Here is a 14,764-nt window from a genome sequence, read left to right as displayed (position 1 = left end):
GAAAGTGTTACGTCAGCATGAGCACTGGAGGCTCGAGTTTACATTGTGTTGAATACGTCAGTTTAGTGGATGGCTGCAGACATGGACTAAAAGGTGAATGTTTCACCAGTCATGTGACTGCCTGTGTGTTTCCATAAAATCCTGCATAAACAACTAAGTAGTTTGATATATTCCTCATCTGATTCTTAGGGCTCCCCTGAATACTAAGAGCCATCTCTAAAAGTTTAATCTGCACACAGTCATGAATATGTTAAGCTTATTATGGACAGCTCTCAGGGATATGCCGAGAACCTAAGATGATTATGTTAAGTTAATAAAAGCGGTGACTCCCCACTTTACCATGTTTCTCATAACCAGACAAAAGAAATGTAAATAAGCTGATTTAACATTTAGTTAGTTTACAAACTAATTAGAGAAAACCTTTACATCTGTGGTAGTGCAGTTTGTCTTCTAGTCAAGGCACAAGACCAGCTTACAGTGTGTTTTTAACCTTAATCTACCATCACTTTGACACTTTAATTATCACCAATTATATCACCCAAATATAATAACACCTCAAATAGGTCCTTTATCTGAGGATGAGAAATCACAAGACCTAATCACAAGGTTAGATTGACGTCAAAAGGAAAAGTTTCCTTTATCCTGTTTCTGTGAACTCTACTCCTGTTGTTTTTTCAGAGTGGGCACTGTACAAAAACAGACTAAAAAAATATAATGCTGGCTAAAAAAAAAAAGTACCTCAGGCAAATCAATTCACAGAAACAATCGTTACAGTTCTCTCACATTTGCACCGTGAGACAATGCTTCACCAAAATAAAACCAAACACACAATTATTTCAATATTTTTTGTTGCTGTTTCTTTTCATTTTAATCACTCCATCTGTGTGTCTGCTGGCCTGAGCAGGAGCATGACAGCAGTGCAGCCTAATACCTCAAACTCACCTTATCTGCTTTGCCTGCATTATCTCACTCTAAAATGTCCTGTACATGCAAATATGATCCGTGACAGCTCGGAATAGGTCACGACACAGGCAAAGACTAATGTACACAATTAAAACTCCTTACGGACTGTGTGTTTTGCCTCTTCCACTTCCTGTGCCTTGAAATAATGGGCCGCATATGTTGCTGCCACAGAAAACTGTGAGCATGCATGTATGTGGCCCTGCTGGTGAATGGCAGACAGGCAGGCACAGTGTGGAGAGGCAGAGACAGGCAGCTGTGCGTAAGTAATACAGTCTCTAGAAACTGGGTCACACTCACGCCACTGTCATAATATCAGAGTATTTCACCTACTTTTGTGATCTGACAAGTCATATTGTCCTAGAATAAAATAAATATACCCATACACACATGTAATTACATCATTTAGAGCATCACAGTAACACTATTGAGCACACTGAGGTTGTATGATAAGGTTATTTAGTTCATACAATGAAGCACGGTAAGAAGCACAGTAGGTTTTAAATGAAATATACTGAAAATTATCATCACCATCAAATTTATAATTAATAATTAACACATAATACAAAACAAGCACAAAGGACGATTCAGAGGCATCAATAAAACACTTAAACTGATTGCAAAAGGATTTTGGGGGTCATAAGGTGAAATGATGAAAGGATATTAATCAGAAACAGTGTGTTAAAAAGTAAGAAAATAAACTTGGAAACACATAAGAAGACAGTAATACTCAACTTTGGTCTTATAAAGATGTAAAGGATAATGAATCTGAAAATATTATTCATTTTTCTATTTTTTAATTGTATTCCTTATTATCTGGTGTAGACTAATGTCCCAATAAGCAAATATTTGAAATCAATTAATTCTGATAACTAATGAAGGGAAAATATCACACACACCCCCGTTGAAAGCTCTTGATAATTCTGTCGTTCACAATACAAAACACAAACACAGGCTCCAAGTAAAAACTTTGATATTTGTCTTGGCAGAATTTCAATTTACAAATTAAAAAGTATAAATTAAATTAACCATTAATGCGATACTATAACTTTGCTAACATGATGAAACGTTAAAGAAATGCACGTTGAGTCTGTGTGTGGTATTAAGCTCAGATGTTTGGGCTGTGCAATGGAAACTTTGAATAGAGTCACGTCAGTAAGTCAAGATGTGATTGAAGAGTGGACTGTTTTCTTTTTATAAATCCACAACTCATGAGGTTGTCATCAACTTTAGTTGGATTTTTGGGTTTTTGTTGAGCTTAACAAAGCATGACTTCTTTTAAACAAAAAATTCAAAAACATCAAATAGATCTTTTTTCCCCTCCCACTGCATTCACACATGCATCCACCTCTGTGGTCCATTTACCAGCAACCACTTTAATATTTAACACTTGGAACCATCTCTTGAGCTCTTATCTCGCCAATTTGTCATGAAATACCAAAGAAACAGGCAACCCATTGTTGTAAAAATGTCTGTTGGTCAATGGTTCTCATCAATTGTGCTTCTGAGCCTGTGAAATGGAAAAAAAATGTCAGTACTGGCAGCTAAAGTATTTTTTTGTTTTGTTAAGGCTCTAATTAAAGGTTAAAAAACATCTTGATTACTTGATTTTAAACACTAGTGGTATGAAAATTATAAAAAATATGAACATTGTATCACTGTCCATGTTTGTATTTTCATTAAACACCTGGTCAAATCATAAGAAATAGTGAAAAAATCATCTTTATCTGAAAAGCTTTAATAACTCAATCAAGTACAAATTTTATATATATTTATATATATCAGTAAAATAACAGGGGATTTTAAAAAGAGGTCAGATAAAGACTAAATTCAAGTTGTAATGACAACACAGGGTAATTATGTAACAGACTAACTGCTCAAACTGACCAAAATCTTACCAAACAGAGAGCAAAGGGGAACTTTGGTGCAGGCTGATCAGACCAACTTTGAAACAGAGGAGAAACAAAAAACAATAACCTATCGAGCTTATTTTCAATATTTCACCTTAACTGAACAGTAGCACAATAAAGGAAATCAATTCGCTAACTCAACAATCAAATATAAATAATAATATTTTATAAATAATTAATTAAGGTCACCCCCCCAAGATGCATCACTTAGCACATTCCAAGTAAACCTTCCTGTATTTAGAAGTGCTGGTTGCAAATGTGGCTGGATCTCACGTGCTACGTGGACCGACCCGCAAGTAATTTAGCAGAGTGAGATGTTTTAAACGTGGCTAATGTGCTTTCAGCAAATGTGAAATGAACATGAGTACATAAAATCAAAGGTTAGGCGTTGCCATTAATGTGTTGAGTGTGGTAATTGCGGCAGTTATAAGAACACAGATCTTATAGCTGAACCACATCCTGTTCAAAAAGTGCAGGAGTCATGTTATTATTATTATTTCTTGGAGCATACAGGCACATAAATTATCGTGATCCCGGGGGGAGTAGCATTAAAAAAGATCACAGAGTAATATTTGGAAGTGATAGGGAACAGAAATCTTTCTTGAGAAGGACCTTTTCAAAACCAGTTATGCAAAGATAGGGGCTTGTTTCAGCACGATACATTGCTATGGTAAATAGAGAATATGTTTGTTAAATACTTGTGTTTGTAAATCAGTTCCCAGGATTAAAGCGCACGAGTCACATCCGCCTTATAAAGACAAAGTAGAGCCAGTTTGTACAGGACACTGCACGTTCCCGACACCACCCTGCGTCAGTCAGGCTCCTGAACACCGGCTGCGCATGGACGTACAAGTCCACGCAATTACCGCGCGCAGTGTCATTCTTGAACACGCAGTCAGGTGTCGCGCTACTATCACGCTACCGGCGACGCCGCCCTCCTCACACACACACACACACACACACACACACACACACACACACACACACACACACACACACACACACACACATGTTCACGGCACTGGAATCGTTTCATTTATTTATTTAATAATTCAGTCATGTGGATGAAATGCACAGGAGCGGATGACGTAGCGCGCGCGTTCTAACGTGTGTGTATGTGCGTGTGGGCGTGGAGGAAAATGTCAACGTGCAGCGCAAGAAGAGGCTGGAGCTGATGAGAGTCATGTTATTACGAAGCTTCAGCCTTCGCGTTAGCTGCTCTAAAATATCTGATATCCGGGGAGGAAAGTTTCTAAAGGGGTCGGCTGTCGGCAGTTAGCGGAGCCCGGGGTGTTGAGGAGGCGGGAGAGGTGAGTTCATTGAGCCCTCCACAGCGAAGCGAAGCCCAGCCTCCCTTCCTGCATGTGAAGCAGATTGGGCAGAGACGTTCACAAGCCTCGGGCCACTTGTGACCGCCGTTGACCTCCTATTTCAGGTGAGTTTGTTCGCTTTGCAAAGCCGGGGAACTTCTAGCGTGTGGTTTGTTGACTGACAGGCAGCTAGCTCCTGTGACACATCCGCTAACGGTGCAGCAGTAACGGATAGAGAGGCACCGTCTGGACCTCATCATTTCTGGCTTTCGATGTGAGTTCAGCCTGCCGACAGTAACTATCAAGCTTCTTGTGGAGATGTGAATGTGTTTGTGGTTGAATGCTGAACCGATATGACACAGCTGTCCCACTCTGCCAGCTAGCCAAAGAGGAAGCGTGAACCTCGATGATAACGGGCGATTAACATTCAACTGTTTTTGCTGCCCCCCCCTTCATATCATCAGAGCTGTTACATTATCTTCCCGGAACAAGAGAGGCCTCTGGTGAAATATTTAGACCAGATTAGTTTGTGGTCACACCAGCACAAGAGCATCGTGGCCGTGTTTGCTGAAAAAACATCAACACATAACACCGTGCAGCTCTGAGTGCAAGGACAGCCGTCCTGGCCGGAGGAGGATGATGATGATGATGATGATGCTGCAGCAGCAGCAGCCTCTCGCCGTGGGGTGTGGTTGGCTAGCCGGACAAACAGGTTTTCAGCAGTGTAAAAACCCTCCCACCCGGCGGTAGTCTACCCTTTAATCTCCTATTTGACAGCTCATTAGAGGGCCGGCGACATCGCATTAGACCATCATCTCCGGCATATTCCTCTGCCCAGGCAGCCCACTACCATGCATGTTGTGTTTCTCAGGCTCTGTCTGTCATAACAGTTTTGCTGCTGCTGCTGTAGCAGGCGGCCCCAGAGGCTCGTAAATTTGCCCGAGTGGACACCCAGCATGTGTTGCACACTCACTTGTGTTTGATCAAAAGCAGGGATCCACATTGTGATGCCTCCCTTATGAGCTGCTTAACTGAGCCCAAAAAAGTGGAATTAAAGTATCATCATATTGCAAAATACAGATCTGTCTACTGATATTTTGGTCTGCTCTGTCAGATTTAGCAATTACATTTCCTGGGACCCCAGTGTACGTCACTGTTTCCCCCTCTCTTTCCTTCCCTTTCTATAACTTAATTTGTACACTAATACTTCATTCATAATCCTATTGCTTTCTCCATATCTCTGCCTTCCTCAGTGTAATGTGCTGAGTGACAGCCTGCTACCAGAATAATCCCAGTGCTCTGTTATTCTCATGTGTATAACGCTCTCTTTCCTTATCTGCTGCACTTTCCTCATTCTTATTGTGTTGCAATGCCGGTCTGGAGCGGGATGAGGGTATCACTGCTAAAGCGCAACCATGCATGCAAAAGCATACATACTCATAGAGGTACACAGAGAGGCTGAAAGCTTTCAGCAATGATAATTACGACTATGTTAACACATTAATAGACACCAAAGACCAGAGCCTGTGCAATAAACCAGCAGTACAATGTATGTGTATGTGACACAGTGAGAGAGAGACTATTGTTTGTGTGTTTGGGTTGACTAGTCATTGGGGTCAGTAACTTGTAGTCATTCTCCTGGCATAGTAGTTTTTAGGTCATATGCTCCACTAGTGTTGCTCTTGGCTGGGTTACTCGGCCTCTCGATGGGATCTTTACAGTGTATCTTAAGTGAATCTCTAGACAGCAGAGGGTGTGCGTGTGTGTGTGTGTGTGCAGACTGTGGAGGGGTGTCTGGATCATGGCCAGCCTTGTTCTGACAGTCTACACTCTGCTGATGACTGCAGTGAGGAGGCTTGTTTCTGTGTGTGTGTCTGTGTATAGGCCTAGGTGTTGTAACCAATATGCAGTGTAAATAAGATACAGTATATTAGCCTGTCCACACCCTCAGTGTTGATTTTTTTTTTAAACTTGGAAAGAGGAACAAGGAGTCAGTGTTTGAGCTCCTATTTGCTTATGTACTTATTGGGCCTTTATGTTGCTGTAAAGTGTACTTAATGTTTAACCCTCGGTAGGCAAGTGTGATCTGTCTGGCTTTGAGTAGATTCATCTGTTAGTGTGTAATAAGCTTGTGTCCATTCAGAATGTCTGCTCAAGTAAAAAGTTAACTATTAAAGTGCATTACTGTTACACATTCATGCATACAGCACTTCACTATACGTGCTTTTTATCTGTCAGGTGCACACTGACACTAGAAAGGATGAATTGGGAACAAATTGGGGTTTCGTATCTTGGCAAAGGACACTTTGACACCTGGGATTGAGATTGAACCACTGATATTATGATTGGCTCCCGAGCTGTAATTGCAACAAATTCAATGATTAATGCAAAAGAAACAGTTGTGAAGTCATTAGTATGTTAAAACAATTGTATATGTCTGCAACCTTAGTTTTTCATATGGCAGTTGAGAACAGCTTTATTGCACTAAGTACTTTCCGCTCCTCTCTTATTTCCCCTGGGGTCACCACAGCGGATGGAGCCACATGTGTGATTTGGCACAGATTTTACACCAGACATAACCTGACTGAGTTTATGTCTCGCCCAGATTTCAGACCAAAGCAGTCTTACATGTGTAAGGCAAATATGCACCAAGGAATCCAAACACTTCTTTTAAACCTGTGGTTCTCAAACTTTTTCTGGCATACCTGACCTCAGAAGTTGAAAAGAGTTAAGGCCATGGATGGTTTGTAAATCTTGCTCATACTGTTTGAAAAAAGAGTATTATCCATGGTTCATTGGCTGACGACTTGCTGACCAGTCAACGAGTGAGCAGTTTTCAGTCAGAACTGCTCCCTCTCATCCATTTAAAAAAAAAAGCCAATATGGCAACAATGAAAACTCTGCCACTCTCAATTCAACAGTTAATTCCATATTTTTTTTCCCGTAATCATCCTCACCTTACCTGGAGTGGCTCCACATCCCACCAGGGGGACCCACCCCACAGTTTGAGAACCACTGCTTTAAATGGATGGGTTAAGTCAAATGTAACTCTAACAAAGTCACTGGGAGCTATAAAGCAGGTAATTAGAGAGAAGAAGATAATTAGTGACACAACAGCACACATAAAAATTAATAAGGGTAATCCCTTCACCCAAAAGATGATGCTGCAAAGTTTTGGCATGTCACACAGGTTTAATTTTATTTACTTTTTATTTTATTATCTTACAATCTAAAACATATTTCCTCATTTGGAATTTTTTTCTTTTTGCAGTTATAGTATAGTGATTTAGCTCAAGATGATGATCTCAGAGCTACATTCACTGCACTTAAAAAGGCCTTGAAGGTAGTTTTATGTTGATTTATTGTTCAGTTTATATAACGTGTTGCAAAATATGACTTATGATTGAAGTCATGAGTCATAGTGACATTTTTATTCAGAATGAATGTGGGTTTATATTAGCTAAATATAGATGTTGAAGACAAATCTGTTAATTTTGTCTGGTGAATTGTCTTGTTGAAGAGTTTTGCTTCCTTTTCCATCTCAGTGTAAGCTACACAAACAGTTTACACTTAGAGTGGACGAGGTAATTTAAGGTCTACGATCTTTGCTGGTTTTTGTTTGCTCCTGCGAACATTAAAGGTGGTTCTTAGCTTCTCGGTGCCACTATAAAATTTTCCAGTTTCACATAAAACATTCCTGGCTTTCAATGATCTATAAAACTTTGAGATTTAGCGCCTGGCTGCCAGCTTGGGAACATGATGTGGCTCCAGAAGGCTTTGTGGGAACTGTGGGTGGCAGATGTCTTGTAGTTGCTGCACAAATATTTTAGACTCAGGTGAAATCTTGGCTTAGTATTTGTAAGATACATACTCAACTTATTAGGTACACTTTATGGTTTATTATTACATCAACCATGTTCATCAGACCTTTGGAAATTCTGAGCAGAGATGCCTGTTTTTTTTCCTGCATTTCCTGAGTTGTGTGAGTCACAAAAACAATATAAAATACCATATCTGTGGTCACAAACTTTTAGTTATTCCATGTGTGGGTAATTCTTTACTATTTAAAAATACTCTCAGTGCCACTATAACATATCCCCATATTTTGTTTTCAATGCTCCCCAGTCTACACTCACAGACACTTTTTTAAAGGAACACCTGTTCAATGCAAACATCAAATAGCATGATTGTTGGTGTCAGACAGGCTGGTCTGAGTATTTCAGAAACTGCTAATCTGCTGGGATTTTCCCAGACAGCGTTTACAAAGAATGGCTCAGAAAATATCCAGTGAGCAGCAGTCCTCTGGGCGAAAATGGCTTGTTATTGTCAAACGTCAGAGGAGAATAGTCAGACTGCTTTAAAGCTGATAGCTGATAGAAGTCAAATAACTCCTTGTTACAAGCAAGGTGTGATGAAGAGCATCTCTGAATGCAGAACACATTGAATTTTGAAGCATATGTACTACAGAAGAAGAAGACCAAACCATGTAGTCTTTACATAATTTCCTCTGGGATTGGCTGGTGCTCCTTAAGATCAAGAGGTTAGAGTTTTTGGCTCACTAAAGGTGGACATTAGAAGATTAGAAAAACATTGCCTGTTCTCATGAATCTTGATTTCCGCTGCAACATTCAGGTTACCATAAACAACATGAAAGCATGGCTCTATCGTCCCTTGTATGAAAGATTCAACGATGGTTGTATAATGGTGTGAGGGATATTTTCTTGGCACACTTTGGGCCCCTTACTACCAGCTGAGTACTGTTTTAATCCAACAGGCTATCTGAAAATTGTTGCTGACCATGTCAATCCCTTTATGACCACAGTGCACCCATCTTCTGATGGCTTCCAGCATAACAACATGATGGCACACTAAAAACACGCCATGTCACATAGCTCTAATCAAACATTATCGTGTTTCTTGAACAGTTAGTTCACTGTATTCATATGGCCTCCGCTGTCACCAGATTTCAATCTAATACGGCACCTTTGGGATGTCCTGGAACATGAGATTCACATCATGGATGTTTAGCTACCAAATCTACAGCAACTGTGTGATCTATCATGCCAATATGGACCAAATTCTCTGAGGAATGCTTCTGGCAGCTTGTTGAATCTATACCACAAAAAATGAATGCATTTCTGAAGCCAGAAGGGGTACAGTGCAGTACTAGCAAAATGTACCTAATAAAGCGGCAGATAAGTAGATCTGTGTTTTCTGCTGCTATGACGTTATGCAATCTCATCTCATCATTGATCGAGGCAAAGAAATCTCTGATCTCACTTTATGTCGTGTGCTTCTTCCTCTGTAGTATTTTTGACAAGCAACAAACCCTTGGCTTCCTGTTTGCACTAACTCAGTGTACACGAACAGTCAAGTGTGATATGTGCTTATGGGTCTATCTGTGCTTCCTTAGAATAAGAAGAAAAAAACAGGGAAACCATATGTCATGCCTCTCAGCCATTTCAGCTGTGGCACACCTGGTTTTTGATAACAACACTGACATGCATAAACATGCTGAAAACAGTAGAAAGTGTGCTGAAGCCATTTATTGTTGTTGCACATAAACTGCACATAAATTATATGTGCATGTTTCCACCTCACTTGCCTGTGTGTCAGTTGTCTGTTGCGCTACTGCAAATAAATACCCGTTTGTTACTATTGTGAATGGGGTAGAGGACTTTTGGTGGCTGTGTGAATATGTGTCAGCTGTATCTGTCCCTAATTGTTCAGTTTAAGACTCTGTCTGTGAATGACCTCCCTCTATTGCTTTCTCTGTCTGTGTGAATAAGTGTGAGATCAGTAACATTGCCATGCCTTTATGTAAGTCTGGATAGATGAAGAGGGGGTGGGGAGTTTAAGGGGACAGAGGGGAGTTGGGTAAGAGCTAGTTTTCTTTTGTAGAAGTATGCAATTTCCTTCCTGTTTTACTGCTTTACCTCTACTGTAGGTTATATCTTCCACCTTTTCTCTGTTATTCCGTTTCCCTTCTCTCCCTGCCCCCACTGGTTCCCAGCATTCAACTGTGCACACTGTGTAAAAATTCATGTGGAAGAAAGCTTCCTCGCCCTCCAGCATCGACGCATTTCTGTCTCTCAGTCAACCTCGTCTCAAAGATGCAACCAGATAACAATACCATGTATGCACTTACGTATTCTTTTTTTTCTTTTTCTTTTTTAAATCTGAAGCTTCTACACAAATAATGAACTGTATGCTTTTCACATCCACCGTGAGGCTCCTTCTTCCCATCATCCTTTGCTATGAGAGGCGTTTTTGAGAGCAAGTGTTGCCTTGGTAACTATTTCTGCCATCTGTGTATGTTGTATGAATGCGTGGCAATGTGTATGTAGAGAAAGATGGAGGCACCTGCGGTCTTAATGCTCCAGCTTCCTCATTGTTGCATTATTTATTTAATAGTTAGCAGAATGACTGGAAGGTTACTGGGTTACAATCCACTCTGAGAAGAGATTAGAGGAGTCCGCTTTCAGCTCAGAGGATGTGTGCCACTGTAACACATCTGTAACAAAATATGCAAATAAAATAGCTGCTATCATAACCTGGCCTTGCTTAGTGAGTAGGAGTATAAGAGATATTCAGTCGTTAATTAAAATTCGTTGGTGTTTATTTCTGTATGCCTCGCTTTTTTGCTGTTTAGCCAAAGGTGATATTTGATTTGAAAAGCTAATTTGATTATTTAATAATCACATTTTCAATCAAGATGTGACATTGTGGCTCCTGTAATCAGAAAACAATGTTAGTGACTGCCCTATTCTAATATATCCTGTATGTTTAGGGAGTAAAAGGAGACTTTGAGGCAAATGTTGCTCTTATATTGTGCTGTGAATATAGCGGAGGAATCAAATGACAGTAATGCAAGCAGCTTCTGCCTATATTTGGCAAGACAACATGAAGATATCTGCTTAAAACAATAATCTATTCAATAATGGGAAGACAAGAAGAAAGCAATAGAAAGGCAGACATGGACGAGGTGAAATTAGTGAATTGTAACTCCATTAGAGCACTGTGTGAGTGTTTGGCTAATTGTCATCTTAGTGATAAAAAAGTAGTGATATGTCATTAGTTTAGAACAGGTAGGAAAGATTTATGGGATCTGCAGCCTGAAGACTCGTGAAAGCAAAGAAGAGATTTCTTAATCTACAGAAAGGAAGAAGGCTACTGTGAGATGCTAAAACTTTGATAGCCAGACACTTTTTCATGCACTGTGGAGCTGCTAAGTACAGCCCAGGGACTGCAGCCCAGGATGGTGATAAATGGCCCATGTGTATATGTTGGAGAGAAAAGGGTGGCAGAGGAGAGTGCAAATGTTAGTCCCCAAAATAGTTTGTGTTCCCCAGGCTATATTGCGTCATTATTTGGTTGCTTGGCCCCGGAGTATTGTAGTTCTGTGTAACCCAGATTTTAACCCTGACTCAACCTTTTTTTTTCCCCTCTCTGCTTGTCTGTCTGTCTCTCTCTCAGGTAGAAACTCTCTGCAAGCTTTAGCAACGATGTAGACGTCCCGATGATGATGATGATGATGATGATGCAGGGCCTTGTAGGGAGGAGGAGCAGCGACTGATTTTCTCCTCAATTTTATCACACCCTGCACTCTATGTCCGTCCCGACTGGGCGGCTAGAGTGCTATGTCATCAACCACACCCCCATCGGCTCAACCGTCTAAGAAGGGACGGAAGCCGGAGAAATCGGAGGTGATGGCTGATTCGGTGCCGGCCACCAATGAGGAACTGAGGAGCAAGATCATGGACCTTCAGATAGAGCTACAGCAGGAGCGCGGGAAGGTGAGGGTGAGGAAGAAGAGGAGGTGGAAGAAGCTGAGAACATGCGTTTAAAGTTAATAAATGTGGTTGAGAAGTCGTCTCCTATTTTATCAACTCAGCAGAAACAGGATAGAAATGGTTGCCAGTTTTATTTATAAATTATTTGCAACCAATGTTTAAAAGCATGTAAGCACACTTATAAAGAAGCAATATCTCTAATAGGACAGTAGGGTTACCTAGCGTGCAGTTTGGCTATTCTGTTGCTGTGAAGCAACAGAATACATATACTTCTTTTTTTTTCTTTTTCTTAAAAAAAGGTCTCCGGGCAGTTTATTACTCCAGTCTGCTCACTGACACACAAACCTCCTCTCTGTGCTCATCTCTCCATCCCTCATGGCTAGTTTGTTTTAGTCTGCCAGGACTTAGAGTAAAAATATGGAAATATGCACAATAGAGTCAGGACAAACTTTATGTAAATACTGATGGTTACTTGTCAGGGGTACTCTAATCTATATTCTGCATTATGTCCTTCTATCAGGTATGCAAACTCCGCGAGCGGCTCCAAGAGCAGCGGCAGGCTCGCGAACTTGAGCAACACAAGCATGCCGTAGCACTCACTGACCTGCGTGCCAAACTCCATGAAGAAAAGCTACGTGAAATCGCTGCCATACGGGAGACTCTGGCACGGCAGCATGAAGCCGAGCTGGCCAGAACAATCAAGATCCGGGATACTGAGGTTCAGAGGCTGCAGGGTCTTGTGAATGCACTGAGAGATGGAGCTGCTGACAAGCTCAAAAATGCCCTTCTTGCAGAGGCTAGGGAGGAAGCCAGGAGAGCCTTTGATGGGGAGAGAATAAAGCTCCAGCAGGAGGTAGGTTTTAGTAGGTACAGGGGTGACAAGTATAACTTTTTCACATGTCAGATTGTGGAAAGTAGAACATGTATAGGGTATATGTTGATCTGACAAAGTTGTAAAATGAGTATTGCAGACTTGATTTTCGAGTGCACTTTGTGTTTAAATACCCTTTGTGTGTGTGTGTGTGTGTGTGTGTGTGTGTGTGTGTGTGTGTGTGTGTGTGTGTGTGTGTGTGTGTGTGTGTGTGTGTGTGTATGTGTGTGTCTGTGTCTGTGTTTTTGTGGGACTATGCACACTTTTGTAATTTGGTCCTGAAAAACAGGAAGCAGGGTGGAAAAGCCTGTTGCCAACCTATTGTTTCACTGTAGCCTACCTAGATCTGTCATTAAACTTATTAATAGGACAAGGGCAAGTATTTACAAATGCACAGCTGATGTTCTTTTTGTTGTTTTTGTTTTTGTGTATATAAATATTAAAATGTGTGCATCGGGCCATTTCAGATTCAGGAGCAGAAAATGGCTCGGAAGCAAGCCGAAGAGGCTCTTGCAAACGCTCTTCAGGCTGATAAAGCCAAAGCAGCTGATCTCCGCACAGCCTACCAACAGCACCAGGACGAGGTGCACCGCATTAAACGCGACTGTGAGAAAGACATCCGCCGGCTGGTGAGAACACATAAAGCTGGAAGCCACGATACTGTGTACCCTCATTTTTAGATGACTGATAATCAATACAAAAAGTATTTTCTAAAAGACATTTATCAGAATCCACTTAACTGTCAAGCCAAGATGAATTAAGTTTAACTTTAAATTGAATTTCAATTGGCAATATCATAATCACAAAGCCCAATATTAATCAAATAACTCCATTATTCCTAATTAAATAAGCAATAAATAATCACCCTTAAGTATTAAATACTAAAAAACCAGAGCAGATTGGCCTCACCAGGCCAAATCTCACAACTTTCCTCACTGTTTTTAAATCCTGTTGGTTTAAAGACACACAGGCACAAAAATCTACCTTTACTTAAGCTTAAACTTTTTTTTTCAGGTAAATAGAGGTTTATGTTGTGCTCTGTTGCTAAGAAGCTAATTAAGAAAGTGTTATTGGGGCATTAAAAGTGTAATAGCCCTCCCTGTTATCACTGATTTTATAGTTGGAGATTAAACGTGCCTCTTTATGTGCATCACAAGGAGCTAACTATTAGTGAAGTGCAAAAACAGGGAGGTGTACTGTGTGCAATAAGCAGACACATCTTACACTGCATCATAAACTAAACATGTTATGCCTGAGATAGATTAGCTTCACAAACCCAGCAGCTGTTAACGCTGTAGTCCCTGTCTGTCCAGATCATATTTGAATGACACACACACTCACACACCTACACACACACACACTCACACACCCACACACAGATTATACAGATTGGTTTCCTTCTACTGAAGTTCACTTCCAGCTCGGGGCTTATCTCACTGATGTAGCATGAAGGTTAGGAGCTAATTGCCACAATGTCTGTCTTGACCATGTGGTGCTATCTGCAAGTATAAATGTCTGTGTACCTGCTGCAGTTACTGATTTACCCTATTACATACAGGAGGGCTACAGTAACAGGCATTGTTGTTAGTAAAGGAATGCTTGAGTGAGGAAACTCAAAGAGTAAAGCACGGCTTATTGATGGAGAGCAGGCGGTGCAGGAAATACCGGCGTTAAAGAACAAAATACGGAGGGAAGTAGAGGTGGTAACAGCTGTCAGGAGGGGTTGCATGAATGCAGAGCAAGAACAGAGGCTTATAAATTAATCAAACCTAAAGCAGAGTGTTATAAAAGCTAAAACATTGTTAGTCTTCAGCAAACGCCATCTTACACTGAAGCTGTGCACAATGTACATACATAAATTATAAAGAAAAACATTGTACATATGAACTAATATTCACATATTGGAGGTGAAACGAGTGA

General features: G+C 40.7%; 1 protein-coding gene across 10 annotated transcripts in view; it reads left to right on the top strand.

Annotated features, from left to right (window-relative positions):
* Positions 1-14,764, top strand: part of jakmip1 (janus kinase and microtubule interacting protein 1) — a 28,585-nt gene that overhangs the window by 1,452 nt on the left and 12,369 nt on the right. The window contains exons 1-5 of one of the 10 annotated variants that reach the window (XM_076874115.1): positions 3,796-4,305; positions 10,366-10,471; positions 11,657-11,976; positions 12,494-12,826; positions 13,312-13,473. In XM_076874115.1, the coding sequence (XP_076730230.1) occupies positions 11,821-11,976; positions 12,494-12,826; positions 13,312-13,473 (651 nt within the window). In that variant the 5' untranslated portion in view covers positions 3,796-4,305; positions 10,366-10,471; positions 11,657-11,820. The other 9 variants (XM_076874122.1, XM_076874106.1, XM_076874135.1 and 6 more) reach the window with 9 other exon arrangements.

The sequence above is a fragment of the Maylandia zebra genome, linkage group LG2 (assembly GCF_041146795.1).
Source record: "Maylandia zebra isolate NMK-2024a linkage group LG2, Mzebra_GT3a, whole genome shotgun sequence".
Taxonomy (NCBI): Eukaryota; Metazoa; Chordata; class Actinopteri; order Cichliformes; family Cichlidae; genus Maylandia; species Maylandia zebra.
This window is presented reverse-complemented; position numbering and strand designations above follow the sequence as displayed.